Source organism: Alnus glutinosa, chromosome 10, assembly GCF_958979055.1.
Source record: "Alnus glutinosa chromosome 10, dhAlnGlut1.1, whole genome shotgun sequence".
Taxonomy (NCBI): Eukaryota; Viridiplantae; Streptophyta; class Magnoliopsida; order Fagales; family Betulaceae; genus Alnus; species Alnus glutinosa.
In genome coordinates this window covers 3560867-3580138 of record NC_084895.1, presented here as the reverse complement: position 1 = coordinate 3580138, position 19272 = coordinate 3560867, and the positions used below count along the sequence as shown (strand labels likewise).

The window sequence follows — 19272 nt, the reverse complement described above, 5'->3', positions numbered from 1 at the left end:
AGATAAGGAAGCAAACACCACTTTTATGTACCAAAATATAGGAGGTGACCCAAAAGATTTTGCAGCTTGGTCGCCTTTCCAATTTCCATCAAGAAACGTTTTTCTACAGTCTTACAATCTTAGGGTTAAGGATCAATCATCTTTCTGATGAAGCATGAGTATAGATTAATAGAAATAAATACAGAATTCCCATGTTATTTAGAATTTATAGTGACTTTGTTTAAGCCTTATAGATTTTTACTACATTCTTTTCAAGCAATATAATTGCAGAAGGAATTGTTAATATGGTATGTCATTTGTATGACTCTTGCTTATATAACAGAAATACTCTGAAAATAAACACAGGTAAAGCTTTGTTTGTTAAAGGTTTTTTTTTTTTTTTTTCTCCATTTTGTTTTCTCTTTTCAAAACAAAAAATTTACAAACAACCTAAAACACAAAACACTCAAAACTTCTTTCACTATTTTTTTCAAACAAATACCAAAAATACCATCCAAAAAGTATTAACAAACGAAACCAATCTAATTAGTGATTGAATTTATCTTAGAGGAGTCTCCATATTGAACCTAAACACTATCTTATGCAATGGGTTCTTGTCATGCATGTTGGTCTTGCTTTTTAATGTAAAACAAACTAGGGGAAGGAACGACATGTTACACATTGTCATTGAGATGGTGGCTCACATAGAAGGGGAGTTACTGTTTTGTAGCTTAATTAAAGAATAGTAAGCACCACCACGTCCAATAGCGAGGAGATCATAGTGTGATCCTCGTTCCTCAACCTTCCCATTACTTATCACAGCTATGGAGTCTGCCTTTTGTATTGTGGACAGTCGATGAGCTACAACCACACATGTTCTGCCTACCATCATCTTCTCCAATGCCTCTTGGACTAGATTTTCTGACACACTATCGAGGGCGCTGGTTGCCTCATCCAAGAGAAGTATTGCTGGGTCCTTGAGTATAGCTCGAGCAAGTGCTATCCTTTGCTTTTGCCCTCCTGATAGCTGGACTCCTCTTTCTCCACAATAAGTATCATAACCATCTTTCATAGAACTGCATAACAAAAATGGCATTTAACCAAAAACACAACTTATGTAACCTGTTTCTGTAGCAATATAAAGAGGAGAGATGCATACCATATAAATTCATGAGCATTCGCAAGCCTTGCTGCCTTCCTTACTTCAGATTCTGTAGCATCCTCTTTACCATAGACGATGTTCTCACGAATAGTTCCTCCAAAAAGGGTGGGCTCCTGACTCACTAATGCAATATGTGACCTTAATTTCCTCAAATTGTAGCTCTTGATGTCACGTTCGTCTATCAATATAGATCCATTTTGGGGGTCATAAAATCTTTCAATCAACCCAACGATAGTGGATTTGCCTGAGCCACTCTGTCCTACCAGTGCTATCGTTTTTCCACCTTCAATCTTGAGACTAAGGCCCTTGAAGATCGTTTGGTCAGGCCTTGCTGGGTAAGAAAAAAACACCTTCTTGAGTTCTATGCGACCCTCAAAAGTTTTTTTAACTTTAATACCATTATGGTCTTCAGGCTCAATCTCACTTTTTCTATCTATGATTGCAAAAACTGATCTAATCGCGCTGCCACCTTTGGCTATATCAGAAGTCATGCTTCCTGCATCTGCAATGTTTTTACCAGTGCTAATCAACAAGAAGAAAACTTGAAAAAGGTGTTTTGGAGTAACCAATTTCTGATTCACAAGCCTCCCTCCATACCAGTAAGTCAAAGCTATAGCAGTTGTCGTCAAAAATTGAGAGAAGAATAGGCCAAAACCTGAAAACCATGACTGTTTGACACTTTCTTTTCTAGGTCCTCTCATTGCTGCTTCAAATAGGCTCAATGTTCTCTCCTGAGAGCCAAATGCAGTGATAGTCCTGTGGTTGATGGTAGCTTCACTTGCTAGTTGGCTGCCCTGACTTTGTGCTGTCTTTGCTTTTCCAGACAGCTTTTTCATTAGAACACTCTTTGAATAGAAGCTTACGATGAGTAAAGGCTGCATGGCAATCATTACAATTGCTACCCTCCAAGCAACTACTAATCCAACTATAAAAGCCAAGCACGCACTAAAGAAAACCTGAACCAGCAAAGACATTCGTTCTACAATAAGGGAACGAACCATGTTGGCTTCAGTGGCTAACCGTGCACATATGGCTGCACTTGTATTATCATCTTTATCAAACCATCCAACCTCAAAGGTTAGCAATTTCTCAAGCATCTTTTCTCGCACCCTCTTCGTTAAACTCTCTCCCATAATTGCGAAATTGCAATGTTGTAAGAGATTGGCAATGAAGCTGAGAACTGCCAGGCTTAAGAAGATGCAGCAATAAACTCTGATTTCTGATTTGATGACAGACTTGTCATTTATGAAGTAAACAGAGATAATTGTTCCCAGGCAATAGGCTTGAATTGGGTGAATAGTTCCATTGCAAGCAGCCCCTAAACATCCTAGTAGAGCTTGCTTCCACTCGGGTGCACTCATTTGTACTAATCGCCATTGGGAATCTGGAGGATAATCATTTTTTTCTAACTTTTCATCATTATGGTAATCATAGGGTTGCATTTGGAATGTGTGTGTGAGATCGATGGAAAATGCTGAGCTGATTGGATAAGCTGGGCTGCTTTGCCAGCTTGATCTCTCACTGATTAATGGTGTTTGGGGAGTTCTATGACTAATTTGTTTCCAATGATATGTATGTTCTCTTTGATGATAGGGACTACTGAAGCCTTCATTTTGCATGCTCGGTTGCTGCAAATGCACCATTTTGCTATATGCCCCACCCTTTCCATTGTTCATACGCATTAGCTTATCATGAGAACCAGATTCAACCACTCTTCCCGATTGAAGAACCACTATCAAATCAGCCTTGAGGATTGTGGAGAGGCGGTGGGCTACGATGATTGTTGTCCTTCCTTTCGAAGCCTGATCCAAAGCTCCCTGTACTATTCTTTCCGACCCTGCATCCAAAGCACTTGTGGCTTCATCAAGCAAAAGGATTCTTGGGTCCCTGATCAAAGCTCTTGCTATGGCAATCCTTTGCTTTTGTCCTCCAGACAATTGAACTCCAAATTGCCCTACCTGATTAGATACAAGCAAAACATTTCCAAGGTGAAATTCAACATTAAAAACCAACTTATTATTGGACTAATTAAGGAGTAAGAAAAACATTTGTCGCTTACTTGACTTTCATATCCTTGGGGTAGTTCAATGATGAAGTCATGTGCATTTGCAGCCTTAGCTGCATGTATAACAAGATCCATTGGAGCTTCTTCCTTGCCAAACAGAATATTCTCTTTTATGGATGTAGCAAAGAGAATTGGCTCTTGGTTAACTAGTCCCATCTGGGACCTCAGCCATTTAAGCTGTAGTTTCTTTATTTTGTACTGATCAAGGAGAATATCTCCTTTGATAGGGTCATAAAATCTTTCAAGCAAAGAAATGATTGTAGACTTTCCAGAACCACTGCCTCCTACAAGACCTACAGTCTTTCCAGCTTCCACCTTGAAATTGAGTCCTTGAAGTATAGGTGTAGTAGATCTTGATGGGTAGGTAAAGTAGACCTCTTTAAATTCGATTTCTCCTCTCACATATGACAGGATTTTACCTTTTCCATCTGTAGAGTCTATTTCTGGAATCCGTTCAATCATCTCCAGAATCCTGGTAGCAGCAGTTGTTGCCTCTAAGATGGAGGAGAGATTTGGGAGCACATTCATAATGGACCTGAAGATACAAAGAATTCCCCGAATTATTTTAGGATAATTTCTATACAAATAAAACGAAGACTCTTCCCAAACACAAAACTTGTCATTTCTTATTAATGGGAAAAATGATAGCAGTATGAATGAAGTAAAGTAACTGACAATCCTCCCATCATGACACAGAGTCCAGAAACGAAAACAACGCTGCCTTTCTCTCCTCTTTCAGTGACAAGAACACTCCCAACCCAAGCCTGGAAAGCCCAAACTGCATAAATTATCCCCATGCTCCCCATCAGCAATCCCTTTACAAAACCCTGCTTTATTCCAAGATCCATAGTTTTCTGGAGTGAATAGCTGAATCTATCTAGTGTTTGATGCTCCCTTGCATATGAATAGACGGTGCGGATTGATGAGATTGCTTGTTCCACAATCCCACCGGCAATCCCATAAGCATCCTTCATCTTTCTTCCTAGGTCCTTCAGTACCTTACCAAATCCAACTCCTGGAATGATAACCATGAGAGAGAGTGGAAGAGCGGCTAGTGCAAGTCGCCATGAAAGCATGAATGCAACTACTATGTTAAAGATGAATGATGAGATGTGAGCCAGGCAGTTGGGTATCTACAGTTGAAGAAATATAGATCATGTTAACACAATAGCAAAAAGAAGAAGAAGAAAGAATATCTTAGACAGTCAAAAACCTTCTCAGCTATAGCATCTTGGATAAAATGGGCATCAGAAGAGATGGTAGAAACAACTTGGAAGGTAGTGGAAGAAGCATCCTTATTGTCGAAGAAACCAACTTCTTGCCTGAGGATTGCCTTTAAGTATTCCTTTCTTATGCAATATGTTTGTCTTTCTGCAGTTCTCGTCCAACATAGCCCTTCTGTTGAGTGTTAATTTAGTATTTGTGTATAAAAAATTCATTCACTATTATTGTACTATATACGATACTAAACGCTAATGTTTCATGTCCTTCTTACCAATTCACATTATCACTATTACAAGTTATATTTCGATCCAGTAGAAAAACCTCGAAAGAAGCTTTGGAATGGCTCTAGATAGAAATGCCAAAATCTAAACTAGATAAATTCATTTCCCAGTACTCTTTCTTCTTGGGGGTAAAGACCAGAAAAGACAAATAATTTGGATTCGTTGTATCAAAACATATGATTTAAAAATTAACAATTTCAAATGTGCAATTTGAAAAACACGATTTTTAAAAATGCAGTTAATCGTTTGATAAAATCGCAATTTAGCTTATAAAATGATGCATACCTTTGCTCGTGATTTAAAAATGGATATTTTTCTACGTTTTTAAGTTTCAATTTTTTAGAAACACACTTCCAAATGTTACATTTTTCACAGTTTTGTTTAAAATCATACTTTTGACCAACAAAATCGCAAGACCAAACAGACTCAAAAATGTGTACAGAAATATCACTTTCAATGTTGATCAAGACCCTTGAGTGCAAGATGCAGCTACAGAGCCAAATCAAAGCCAGCTGATGGGAAAAAGCTTGGTCCTTGCTACGGTGTAATATAAAAAATAAAAAATAAAAAAGGAAAAACTTCACTTACCGCTACTTATATTTCATCATGTTTGCAATCAAACCCTTAAACTTTAAAAAATGTCAATTTAAGGGTATAATCTTTCAAAAGTTTGCATGTCAACCCTCTCATTCAAATTCACCGTTAAATCCTAAAGGGGGAAGTGAAATCACTAAAATACTCCGTCCAAATTTACCCAAAAAAAAAAAAAATTAAAAAAGAAAAAAAGCTTTGACTTTGAAGTCCTACGTACATGGGCGTATATATCCTTAAATATGTTAACCAGAGCAAATTTGGGTCTGCCCAAGGCAGCGAAGGTTTGATGTTCAAGCAACGTAACAACTAGACTTGCAGTTGAAAATTCTACTTTTAAAACCGCATTCATTTGTTAAAACATAATATTTTATTTTATTTTATGTTTTTAAATCGTAATTTTTTAGAAACGCATTCTCAAACCATACAATTTTCCTAATTTTGTTTAAAATCAAGCAATTGGCGGGTGAAATCGCAGGGCGAAAAGAAATATTGAAACGCGCGCGTTAGTTAATCAAATTATTCTTACCAATGAAAGCCGATATCCCGACTCCAATGGCAACATAGAGCAGCCTGAGTGAGTACTGCATGTACGTAATGAGGCATGGGAGAGCTTGTGAGTTAATTATGCTACAAGTAAACCATATATATTCAAGAAAATTTCACCAATCTGCAAATTCATTGATCAGTACTTGGCATATATATATACCTTGTCAACGACGTCCATGGATAAAGCAAAACCAGCTCCTCCATACTCATTCATCAAACCGCTGAGAACGAACATCGTGAGCGGGCTCATCGACCCATCGCCAATGCAACCCAACGTCCCCAACAACAAGAGCAGCTTGTCCACACCATCGGCAAACCGAAGAAGCCCACGTTTGCTCTCCATATCAGCCACCGCGTACAGACACCAATCCTCCTTGTGATGAAGTCGAAGTCTTGGTCGATCTGCTCAGCTATCAGCTATGTATTATATATTCCAAGTAACATCCATATATATCAACCAAACGCGCTGTGACAAAGATAACAGATCGCTTATTAAGGCAGCCCTCACCCTTTGGTTGTTTCTTTTGTTTCTTTCACGTCTTTTGCCATCAGTAGTAGCTACTAGAGAAAAACTTTACTTCTAACCCTTAACTTTGTATCACTTATTAACCTTTCAATTTTTATTTTTTTTAATTTCAACTCATCGTTAGAATTTTTCGTTAAATCCTATAAAAAATCTCAAAATAACCGTGTTTATGTTTTTTTTTTTTAAAAAAATATATATATATATATATATCTAAAAAATTTCAAAAATTTAGGTACGGATATTTTGACATGATTTAACGAAAAATTCTAACGGAGTGTTGAAATTGAGAAAAATTGAAGAATGGATACTCTAAATTGACACTTTTTAAAGTTTGAGTACATGTTTATAAAAGTGATAAAAAATTAAGAGTTATAAATAAAATTCTCTCTAATTCTTTTTGTCAAGAAATGCACTGTAGATCAGGTGGTACTAAATTCACCCAATTCGATCACCTGCTAATGCCAAATGGGCCAATATAAATACGTGTCTTTTGCAAAGCCGGCCCTTTTTTTTTGTTTTGTCAGTACTGTCGTCTTGTCATGATGTTTATCTGTAAATACAAATAGTATGGATATTCGTTTAGCCATACAAATTGCAAACCATGAAATGTTGTCAATGGCCTCAACGTACACATTCTCTTACTCCTTTCTTCACGTCATATTGTGCTATAGATTATCATTTTTATGGAATATTGAATTTATAACAGCCGCATTCAAATTGTGTTAATTGGAATTTGTTGGTAATTCCTTTTTTAAAATAAATATAGACTTCTAAGCAATTTCAACCAAACAGTTAACTAAATATATAAAGCAATAAAAGTAAATAACACGGATATTTAGTTATGAAGTTGAAACTCTTTGCACCAAAAAGAAAAACCACTCTGGGACAGCCAAACTCATAAAATCAATTATCAAAAGAAATAGCTAATTACAATAAGTTCGTACCCACAACCATTTACAATAGTCACTCTCTTGAATTCTAACAAGCGTCTATTTGTCTGCCTCTCTCCCACACCCTTCTGGAGAGTTCTGCTATTAACTTCCTTAATTGGAGCTCTTCTCCAATTAGACTTCAATGGTTGAACGGTTGAACAACAAAATACATGAAACACTCTAAGAGAAATACATAAATATGTTTAAGCCTAAATAATCTTCTCTTCGCACAATGAAATTCTCTACTGGAATTCTAAAAGAAACACTGCCTAGAAACCCCTTTAAATAGGCTTTGGAAACCTTAATTCAAGTCAAGAACAAATATCTAGGCGGTGGTGTCCGAACATGTCAACACGTGTCCAGACATGTATCAGAAACTAAACTTTCTGTGAAGTGTGCCCGAACATGTTGCCCTAGTGTCCGGACATCTGCATGAAAAACTTTTTTGTGTCCGGACATCATGCAAAACAAAGACTTTTTGGAACTTACGTCCGCTAGGCTATCTAGACATGTGAGAGAATAGGACCTTACTGTGATATGCGTCCGCTAGGCTGTCTAGACATGCTGAGAACACAAACTTTCTGCCAGTTGTGTCCGGACACAGCTTCTGGCTGTCCGGACACTCCTCAAGAAAACCGGAATTTCAGGAGCACTTAATTCTGTAGAATATTTTCCAAGATACTACTCTTTCCTTTCTTAATTAATATTCTGTAATACTCTCATTGTTCAACTCTTTCATTTCTTGATTAATATTCTGCAAATTCTTCTTTTTCAGACCTTTCATTTCTTGATAAATATTCTTTCAGTATTTTTCTGAAAGTCTTCAATTCTGAGTAATCGAATCCCCAAGTTCTTCAATAGTTAATTAACCTTTTATCATCGGAATGTAGCCAATCACCAAAAACTAACACTTTTCTTTTGTTGCACCGATTACTAATAGCAAATAAGGAGAATGTGGTCATTTGCAATTAATAGGATATATCTTCAAATATTTTGTTTAAAAATTGTTATTTGGGGCAGAAGAGGTGATATCTGCAGCAACTATAGAAAGTGTCTAGTGTTGATGGGTCATTTCTGATGGTGTTGGTTTGTTCTGGTGGCGTTAAGAAAAGAAATGCGGGGAAAGGGGTAAGTTGCAATTGAAGAGTTTGGGGTTTGTTGCAGTAGTTGTAGTCTTCTGTAGTTTCCTCTGCAAAAGAAAAAATGTTGTGGTGATGGATTTTTTTGGTTGCTAGTTTGGTTCTGGTGGTGGTAAGAACAGAAATGAGGGGATGGGGGAAAGTTGCAACTGAAGTTGTAGTGTCTCTATGCTCTGTTATCTGCAGCTCTTGTTCTAATTGAAAAGGTTGTGTTGATTTCGTAATTGTGTGATGTATTTGAGTTTTGTATAGTTGTTGTTGTTGTTTTGGGATGGTCCTTATGTAGAGTGGTATAGATGGTCCCTTGTTATTTTAAGCTGCTTGTCCTTCTTGTTCTGTCAGAAGTGATATTACATGCATGGTTCTACCTATGTATCTTGTTATACATACTTTTGTAAAAAAATTCGAGTTTTTTTTTTTCAAATAATTATTGAGTTTATATGGATCTTTCAAGCATCTTATTGTATTTGTTGAGTTATATGCCGGAGACAACATCTTCCTCTTAATTCCCTGGATTTACTTGATTTTAATTGATGGTAATGAAGGTGGATAAATTCCAAACTAAATTGACCAACATCCAGTACAACCCAGGACGACAATAAACAAAGTCTAAACATATATTACACAATAAAAAAGTTAAAAACCATAACCATACGGCAATAGTGTCCATGTTTACCATATAGTAGTACAAAAAACGAGATAGTAGTAATAATTCCTTGACCAAGAAACTTGTTGCTGGCAACAGATATGCCAAAGCTGACTATGTTTTCTCCTTAATATATGCCAAAGCTGCAAACAACAATATCACAGACAGATATGTCACCATATGAATGAGCAGTACCCAAGAAAACTATTGGGGCAAATACAAAAGGAAGAATCAATTATAAGATGCAAGAGACAAGTATATCTCTGAGAATATGATCCTGCTCTTCATATATTGGGAATAACCATTCTTGACACCAATATAGAAAGCATCAAAACTAAAGACCCATAATTCCAAATCAAGCAAATCAAGAAGGGTTGGACAGAATCTTTACATGTGAGAGAGGAAGAGCAAATAGATTCTAAAGTCAGGTACTGCCAATCTCTAAGCTCTACAATTCAAATCCTTCGATACTACCATTTTTTGAACCATAATAGAAAATCAGATTAATTGTAGACATTTATGACAAGTAGATGCATGTTACTGATATATAAATTAAAGTAGTGTTTGAGTTTTGAGTTGTAATATTCTTGCTGCAGCTATGTCTTTAGTACTGCTGTTGCTACCATTGCTTTTTATGCTACCACTTATTGGTGCTTGAAAATTCCATCAATCGAAGCTCTGAATCTATGTCCTTTACAAGACTAGCTTATATGGATGCATCCAGAAAAGGACATGGAGAGAAAACATGGATTGCAGTAAACAAGGGTATCTAATAAATCACCAAAGCACGAAGAAAAAAGAGGCACTATTTAGAAAAGGGCACAACTATCTAATAACTAATCAATACTCAAAACTAAATAAAACAAAATTGAAGTAATCAAGCCAAGACCAAACAATTTCCAACTACAAAATCAAACAACCCACATTTGTAACACCCCTGGAGATCACTTGGACATTTGAAAGTTCAAACATAATTTCTTACAATTTTTCCTTCATTTTTACAGAAAAAGTCAATGATCATTGGTTTATAATCTTTGCAAATATTCTTTCATTATAGAGTATTAACACAATAAGTAAATGGTCATCGATTTATAATCTCATAGTATAATCTTTGATCGTTGATTGTAATTTTTAATTATTATAGTCAATGGTCTGTGAAAATAATAAATAGACTCCAAAATAACCGCACCCAAACAATTAACCAAATATGTAAAGCAGTAAAGTAGTTAACACAGATATTTGGTTACGAAATGAAAACTCTTTGAACTCAAAGAGAAAAATCACGCAGGTTAATACATATCAAGTCAAAAGTTAAACCTTATCATACTAGAGCCTAGTCACCCAGACTCACCCTCATCTAATAGACTCCTTCTAAGACATAGCACAAACTTAAACATAATCCTTAATTGACCGTCTATTTCTACAATGATTTGGTTACTGACTGTTTCTATAGGAACATATTAAGTAATAATTTGACACTGAACTTTAGTACATATATTCCTTTTTGAGAAAGTGTCTTTAAACCTTGGTGCTTAAATCAGATGGAAAGAATGCAGAAATTTTTAGGTTCTAGACTCAACTAGCGAGTTAATCAATTTGACCGAAAAGCTAGTTGACTTCCCTCACATGGTTGCCTAACAAACATTACCCTTGCAGTCAAGCTCAGCTCAAATAAAAGCTTTAAAGTATACAAAGATTAACATACGAGAAGTATACCACAAAAGCTTCAAAGAACTCTTTTTGGAAGCAGGTCCAATCTGAGCTCGTTTGGCAAATCAGATTTTATTTTGGTTTATGAAAATTGTTTTCGAAAACAAAAAGAGGAAACTGTTTTTTTTTTTTTTTCTCGTTAAAAAAACGTTTTGGCAAACTATTTCCGAAAAGAGTTTTTTAACGTCAACTAAGTTGCGAAATGCACCTGATTTGGGCAGGGTGCAGGCACATGCATATGCCCGAAACAGGCTGGCTCTGTAGTTGTAACACCTAAGACCTCAATTTTATATTTGAGAGCTCCTTCTGTGGGGTTGTGGCACAAACCCACATTTTTGTACCCTCAATTATGAAGTTGACACCTCAATTTGGAACAAAATAACCAAATACATCCAAAGCACTGAATTTATTAATGTTTTTGTTTTGAAAAGAGAGAAAGAAAAAAAAAGTACTATGATCAAACAAAACTATTTTTTTTTAGAAAGGCCAAGATGACTAGCAGCTAGCCGGATAAGGATTTCTTGTTATTAAGATGCTCAAATTTTATAGAAATGCGGATAACTTAAGAGAGAGAGTTGCGAGACTCGCTTGTTCCGAACTATTTAAGATATAGGACACACCTACTGAAGACAAGTGAGCTCTGTTATTCTCTCTCTTAAACTCTTTGAATTCCATAACAAATTCGGATCTAAGCCGATCAACTTAAAAAAAAATGACACTAGAAAGGTTTAGGTCCCTCGCTTTGTTGTAGACTTGTAGGAGCTTTAACGTGTGATCTTTTTGGTTACATATCTCATTCTTCTTAGTCATATGCCTAATCCTCTTTGGAAATTTGGGACCTTACGATCAATTTAGAATAAGGGGAGAGATTGAATACGAAGATTTGAGCTAATCATGAAATTTTAGAACAAAAAAATCCAAGGTTAATTAGTTAACACTCTTTTCCTCTCATTTTCTTTATGAAAAATGTTTCGTTTATTACAGTTTTTATTATAAAATCATTTAAAAGCTAACGTGACAGGCATGACATTGCGTAATTGAGCGAACTATTTTTTTTTTTTTTTACGAGAGTTTTGTATTTTGATTGTATATTAATATTTTTATTTTAAGATGAAGAAAAAAAAACTAAAACCAAAATTTTTAACCAAAAAAAAAAAAAAAATTACATAATTTTATAGTGCAAATTGTACTACCCTAACTAACAGCTAACATTACTCTTCCTTCGTCCATTGAAGTCATTGAAGAATGTCGTTTATGATATTTCTGATTATACAAATGTCGTAATTGGGATTTGGGAGTTGGGAAAGGCAGTGGGTTTGAATGTAAAGCCCCTTTCGTTTCAGTTTAATTTTTTTATTATTATTATTGTTTAGAGTACGTTTGGAATTGCGATTTTTTAAATGGGAAGTGTGATTTTAAACTAAATTGCAGAAAATGAATCGTTTGAAAATTGCGTTTTAAAACAATTGCGATTTGAAAACGCAAAAAATCTGATTTTCAAATTGCTAATAAGAGGGTTTTTTTTTAAAATTCATAATTTTAAAGGCTAACCTGTAATTTTAAAGTCCAAATTCCGATTTTACCAAATACTTAATTGGGTTTTTAAAAATCACTTTTTCAAATCCCACATTTTAAAATCGCACTTTTTGAAATCGCAAATCCAAACGGACCCTTAATACAACCAAAAATCGTGGTTAAACCGAAAATATTTTTTGGTTGACCAGCAAAACTTTGTGTTAAACTAAATGGTTTCTTCTTTTTAAAACTATAAATTATTTTCTGAGTTTGAGTTTTTCCTTTTAGTACGTACTCTCTCGCAATTTATTTTCAATTGCTAGTATTGGAAACCGCCGTCGGTTGCCGAAATTCGCAGTTGGCCGCCGAAGTATGTCACTAAAGTTTGCTGAAATCCGATCCGCCACCGGAGGTTGCCGGTCATTTTTCGACGTCGCTGATTTCCTGTATGAGTCAAACACCAAAAATTATTCTAAAGAAATTATTTTTTTCCTTAAATATATTTTTAGCCCCTAAGTTTGACGTCCAAGGACAAGAAAGAATTTTTTTGTGCCACTCACAGGCACGTCGCTCAATCATGAACAATTACAGTATATATATTGTGTAGGGCCCTGTCCCATGTAATTAAGGTATCCCAAGTGGATCCTTTTTTGCATTTTCTCTATAAAATATAAAATAAATAAATAAACCAATAAATTGAACAGCTGGGTATCGCCTAATGTCGTCCAAAATCCTAGCAGAAACAAAAACATAATTTGACCAAATAAATCTATAAAAGAAGATGAGGGTTAGTCTTAAGTTCATGCCAACAATGTGACGGTGCATCATATTATAAAATACAAAGTGGTGTACTAAGAGATCGATATAATTTTTTTTTTTACGATATAATAATAACTTTTTTATTCATTTTAAAACGACTCTTATGGGCAGGTACCACGAGATTTTCTTTCAAACTAAGTTTGACTAAATTCTTTCGATTCGGCTTATTAAATTTACATTTTAGTTTAAATTGCATGATTCTCACGTGTATTTTTAATTGGATTAACACAATACGTGATATTTATCTTTAAACATATGATTTTCTTACGTGCATTTTGAGCAAATTGTTGAGGCTGATGGAGAAGATTTTTGAACCCTTTCAACATTTTGCCACACTTGCTGGTAATGCTCTAAACCAACAAACAAAGTACAAAGAGCTATTTATGGCTTAATATAGAGTTTTCGTCTCGGATGCTAAGGGCATCTTTGGGTGTTGCTTTATATTTTATTATATTTTATAATATTTGAAAAAATTGTTTGGGTCGGTTTTTCAAGGTAAAATGTATTCGGATTTTATCCAACCTATTTTTAACCCAATTTAAAAAAAAAATTAATCAAACTCAAAAATAATAATAAATAAATAAATAAACGAAAAAAAAAATATAAAAAAAGAAAAAGAAAAACCAAGGGTGGGCGTCTTGGCCACCACCAGATGTTTGGGGCGGATTGGCCACCCCCAAAATTAATGGGAGTGATCGAGCCATCCCCAAGCAATTTTCGGAGGTTGCTTGTGGTTACGGGTCATTCCTGTCTAATTGGACTCTTAGACACCTTATTTGTGTGTTGTACAGCTTCAAAAAAAAAAAAAAACCAAGGTGTTCCAATGGCAATAGGCTAATTTAGGTCCCATTTAATACTCCCTCCCCTCCCCTCCCCTCCCCTCTCCTTATGCGGGGAATTTTTTTGTTGAGTGAAAGTAAAAAATGATTGATGTGATATAAAATAAAAAGAATTTATATAAAAAAGTAAAAAAAATAAAATAAAATTATATTGTATTGTAGGTAATTTTTTATTTAAATAATAATAAAAAATTATTAATGTGATATAAAAAGTAAAAAAAATTAAAAATGTTTTAAATTTCATATTTTTTAAGAGAAATAAAAATAAAGCCCATGTTTAGCCTCGCCCCTTCCCCTCCCTTTCTCCCCAACAAAATATCCCTGCAAGTGTCCTTTTGGCAGAAGACTTTTGCTTGTTTTGAAGCATGAAGTTCACCCCTCTCATGAAATTTCAATTTTACCCCACATGGCATAAAAAAAATCATTTCCTAAAAAAACTGATCCTGAAATTCATGCAGGATAAAATTGAAATTTCATGAGAGGAGTGAAGCTTCTTCACGCTTCAAACCAGTAAAAATTTTCTGCCAAAAGTCTGACATTCAGACCCGGCAGGTAAAGCTTGTCGTGGGAAAGGGAGGGGGGAGGGAGAAGGGCGATACTAAACTGCCTTAAATAGGGCCAAAAAGAGGGGAGGGGAGGGAGTTATTAAACTGCCTTAAAGCTTCTTGGTCCCAAACTCTGACAATCACGTGTGCGAGGTAAGTCATTTTCAGTCGAAAAAATAAATTTTATAACAATTCTTATTAAATAATAAATTATATTATTTACGTATTCAATCAAGCTTAGCTTTCACTCTTTCAGCGTCGTGCGCACAAGCAAACATGCGTACACGACACGGCATGCGATAAACCTCATAAATAACATGAAATCCGCAAATAAAAGTCAACTTTTCCCACATAATTTATCTCAAATCATATGAAATGCCGGCATCGGCCGGCGAAGTGCGGCCCAGATTGCGTTGTCCGTGATTTGTGTGCACAATCCTAAACCCCAAACACACGGTTTACTAAATCCGCGTTATGACAGACATTTGCATATGCTTCCACTAATCATGCTCTCGGCCTCTTCGAAAAATGCTATTTCATGTTCTGTGTTACATTTTTTAATGAACTTGAAGGAATAGAACGAGGAGGAATACAACAGCTTAAGACAAAATGGTGAAAGACGACGAAATCATCCTCCATCATACTTAAAATTGCCCTCCCTTACTCAAATATAAACTAGAGGCTCGAGTTTAGGATTGAGATTTTCTGCAATTTTTTATCCAACAAAATGAGAGACATAAGAATTGTAGAAAAATAAAAGGAGAGGGCCCTTTGTGCCCGGATGAAAAAATCACATCCAAATGGTAAAATTTGTGGCGAGAAATAAGGCAATTTGGAGGAGAGAGATATTTAGTGGTTAACGTGATTTTTTATTTTTTTTTTTTATTTTTTATTTTTTTTTTTTAACAAAGTGACATCTTCATTGCCGAAGAACCATCCCAAATGGGTAATGCAATCAAAAAACACATACAGAGAAACAAGGCACGGTAGGCACCACATACAAAGCTACAAGCGCCCAAAGGCGAAGAACAGCAAAGCCCGAAGGCCATATGAGTGATTAGAGAAAAAGATTCTCTACCTACAAAGCTAAAAAACCTAGCTTAAAATAGCTACCATTACAATAAACTATGAATCAAAGACAATAATATACAACCAATACAAACAGAAAACCCCTGGAAACAATAACCGTAAGAACTGCCGCCGGAGCCGGCGCTTGTAAAGCACGCGCCTTCACCGGGAACCCCCCTTGCGCCGGACGACCTTCAGGAGTTTGAATCATCACCGTCCGAGACCGGAGAAGCAAACGGTGACCCACACGCGCAAGACCAGGGAAAGAAAATCCCTGGCGTGTGCTGGTCACGCGCTGAACAGCAGCGAACCACATGGACTCGCCAAATGACCACCATGACCGGAGAAGGCTGACGACCGCAACAAAAAGGTCATTGTCGAAGAAATTCCAGCCGAGTCTTGTAGATCTAGCTTTGACAACATCTTTGCCGGAACCACCAACACATGTCGTTCATCACGAACCTGGACTAGAAAATCTCCTATTTGCACTAACACATAACAACAAAAACAAAGAAAAAACCAACCACCACCAGATCTAACTCTGGGGGGACAAAAACCACCATTAGAAACTAGCCAGGGGGACAAAACCCACCATTGAAAACAAGCCAGGGGGACAAAAAATCACCCTAGCCTACGGAGGCTAGGGGAAAAACCAGCGCCGGGAAGGGGAGGCGTGAGCCTCCCCGGCAAACGCATCTCACACTGAGCTCTCTCTCTCTAGGAGCTTCAAACACTCTCTCTTACAAAGACTATAAATCTATATTGGTTAACGTGATTTCAATTGATGACACGTGTTAGCAAGTTGGAAAAGAATTGTATATCTAGCGTTATTTTTAATCTTCATGTTTGCCTAATAAAAAAAAAATGCCAAATATACTATTATTTTACAATTTTTTGACAACTTGTGACACATGTCAGAATGTGATTGGACGGTTTTAAATGCTTACAACTTTTGGGTCTAATAACTATTTGGGTGGGGTTCATCAAGATCTGCATGGAGGATCATCCTTATCCTTATACTTAGCTTTCGCTAGTTTAGAACTTACTTGTTTTTTAGTGGAGTTTTAGGACTTATTGGTTTATGACTCTTTGGAGTAAAAATAACTAAATTATTATATCTTATGATAACTTGGAATGAAGAATAGCCAGGAGAATTTCTTTGGATTTGTTTATCGATTCTCTGTACTAAAGTCGTTATCTCTTTAGTCTTCACGTAGGTCTTTATAATGTCTTCAACATGAATATATAATAAAAGGGAACTGCTACATATCTCAAATTTAATTTTTTTTTTTTTTTTTTAATCCTAAATTTGCATAGAAATTTATACTAAAAAAAAAAAACCAAATTAGTATCCTCTCAAAGTAAACTTATTTATTTCCTTTTTATCATCAGTTTCCTATTTTCAATATATAAAATCAAAGGAAGAAGGATATTCTTTCAATATCATCCATCACATGTTCGATTACACAGGCACGGAATATATGACAAATAAAATCCTTAATGGGAGATATAAATTGAAATTTAATGCGTGTCAAAAATAAAATAAAAAATAAATTGAAATTTAATGGTGTTGCCCTTTTCTAATGTCAAATATATATGTTGCCTTTTTCCTGTGTTTTAAGTGTATACAGTATACAATAGCTTTTTTATTTTTTAAAATTATTAACAAACTTTCGTTTCGTAAAAAAGAAAAAAGAAAACAAGAAATCTATTTTCATTAATTTGGTAAAATTATTCAATATAGATTTTCATTAAGATGACAAGTTTAAGGAATGAAAAAAGAATTAATCTTCTATAATATAACCCATTTATCCAATAAAATTTTCTTAAATCTAACCATCCAATTATTTAGTCCAATAAAAGTTTCTTTGTCACGATGTCTGATAACTCCACAGTTGAATCAAAATTTTGAAATTTTCTCGTACTAGAAAGCCACCCAAACGGGATAGCGAAGGGAATGTGTTGGTAGTCCGGAGTACTACCACTTCTATTAGCATTGACCCTACAATGGCCGAAGCGTGGGCAACTGTTCATGCGATTATATGCATTATAGAAATTGGAATGTTTGACATTATCTTTAAAGGCAATGAGAAGCAGAGTGTAAACGAGATCAATTCAGATAGTTGGATTCTCAATAGATTTGGGCACTTCATCGAGGGCATCTGATTTGAATTATGCTCTTTGCAACCCTCTCATGTTGCTCATGTGTGGAAAGAAGCAAATTCAGCAGTTCATTGTCTAGTTTGAGCAACTGTAACTCATGCCACAGATAATATATGGTTGGAAAAAATTACACCCATTATCTCTAACATTGTTCATAGGGAATGTATTGTCACTCAATGTTGACCAATTGTGTCTCTCCTTTTATCAATAAGATTTAAATTTGTTAAAAAAATAAATAAATAAATAAACTATCCCCATTCCCCCTCTCCCATGTTGAATAGATAAAATAATAATAGGGGTTAAATACTTTATTGGTATCTGAATTTTAGGCTTTATTAAATTTAATATCTGAGTTTTCATTTGTTTAATAAGTGGTACTTGAGTTAGGGGTAAAACTCGTTTGGTGTCTTTGTTACATTTTCTGTCCAAATATTAACAACCTGCCATATGTCAACCGCTAAAATTGACACATGGCACTATATATATAAAAAAAAAAAAAAAAATTAAAAAAGAATTGAAAAAAGGGGGAAAAAAAAAACAAACAAATAAACAAGAGGGGTGGCTTGGTTCGGCCATCCCATGACAAAAAAAATAAAAAAAATGATGTGTTTTGGCCCATGGGGTAGTTCGGCCACCACCCATAGGCAAACCTTCAATTTTATTTTATTTTTATTGGTTTTGGCTCTTAGGAGTGGCCGAACCACTCCCATGACCCATGGGAGTTGTCTGGCCACCCTCATGAGCAAACTTTCAATTTTTTTTTTATGGGTTTTAGCCCTTAGAGGTGGTCGAATTACCCCCAAGGGACACTGAACCACCCCCAAAGGCCAAAACCCATCATTTTTTTTTTTTTTTTTTCTTCTGCCATGCCACCCCAAACCGGCCAGCCACATGGTGGCCAAGGGGGATGGCCCAACCACCCATCTTCTCTTTTTTCATTTTTTTAATTTTTTCTAATATAGTGCCACGTGTTAACTTTAGCGGTTGACACGTGGTGGGCCGTTAATATTTGGACAAAAAATGTAACAGAGGTACTAAACAGGTTTTTACTCCTAACTCATGTACCACCTATGAAACAAATAAAAACTCATATACTAAATTTTAAAAAGCCTAAAACTCAGGTACCAATAGGATATTTAACCCTAATAATAATAATAATCTCATGTCCAACTAATAATAAAATCAATTTTTTTAGATGAGTTTGACGCTTGGATTTAACCTATTTGTTCAAGCTAGACAAATAGATATTTTGCGACAATCTCGTTTTCCAAACACACCTTTACTTCCAAAATTTCTACCAGCAAATTTAGCATCCGTGATTTGTTCAATTTGGCCCATCAAATCGTTTGCGTCCTCAATGAGTTTATGGCATTTGGTGCAGCAACGTGTAATAATTCTTTCACAAAAGGATAACCACTAAGGCTTGAGACACATTTTTATTTTATTACAATATCAGTCTTTTGGCGTATGCCGTGTGGTAGTATCAATCAGCTTATGTTTTATTTTAAAAATAAAAAAT

General features: G+C 35.4%; 1 protein-coding gene across 1 annotated transcript; it reads right to left on the bottom strand.

Moving 5' to 3' along the window:
• Positions 1-521: 521 nt before the first annotated feature.
• LOC133880490 (ABC transporter B family member 15-like) lies at positions 522-6211 on the bottom strand. The gene is made up of 7 exons (XM_062319434.1): positions 6012-6211; positions 5832-5886; positions 4420-4604; positions 3882-4339; positions 3201-3741; positions 1139-3099; positions 522-1055 (listed from the first exon to the last, which is right to left on the bottom strand). The coding sequence occupies exons 1-7, from the start codon at positions 6192-6194 to the stop codon at positions 680-682; spliced, it is 3759 nt and encodes a 1252-aa protein (XP_062175418.1). The 5' UTR covers positions 6195-6211; the 3' UTR covers positions 522-679.
• Positions 6212-19272: the final 13061 nt, after the last annotated feature.

Coding starts and splice junctions, on each gene's coding strand:
- LOC133880490 (XM_062319434.1), bottom strand. CDS start 6,194: ATGGAGAGCAAACGTGGGCTTCTTCGGTTTGCCGATGGTGTGGACAAG. Junction 5,887..6,011: donor CCATGGACGTCGTTGACAAG/GTATATATATAT, acceptor ACGTACATGCAG/TACTCACTCAGGCTGCTCTA. Junction 4,605..5,831: donor CGGGATATCGGCTTTCATTG/GTAAGAATAATT, acceptor AACACTCAACAG/AAGGGCTATGTTGGACGAGA.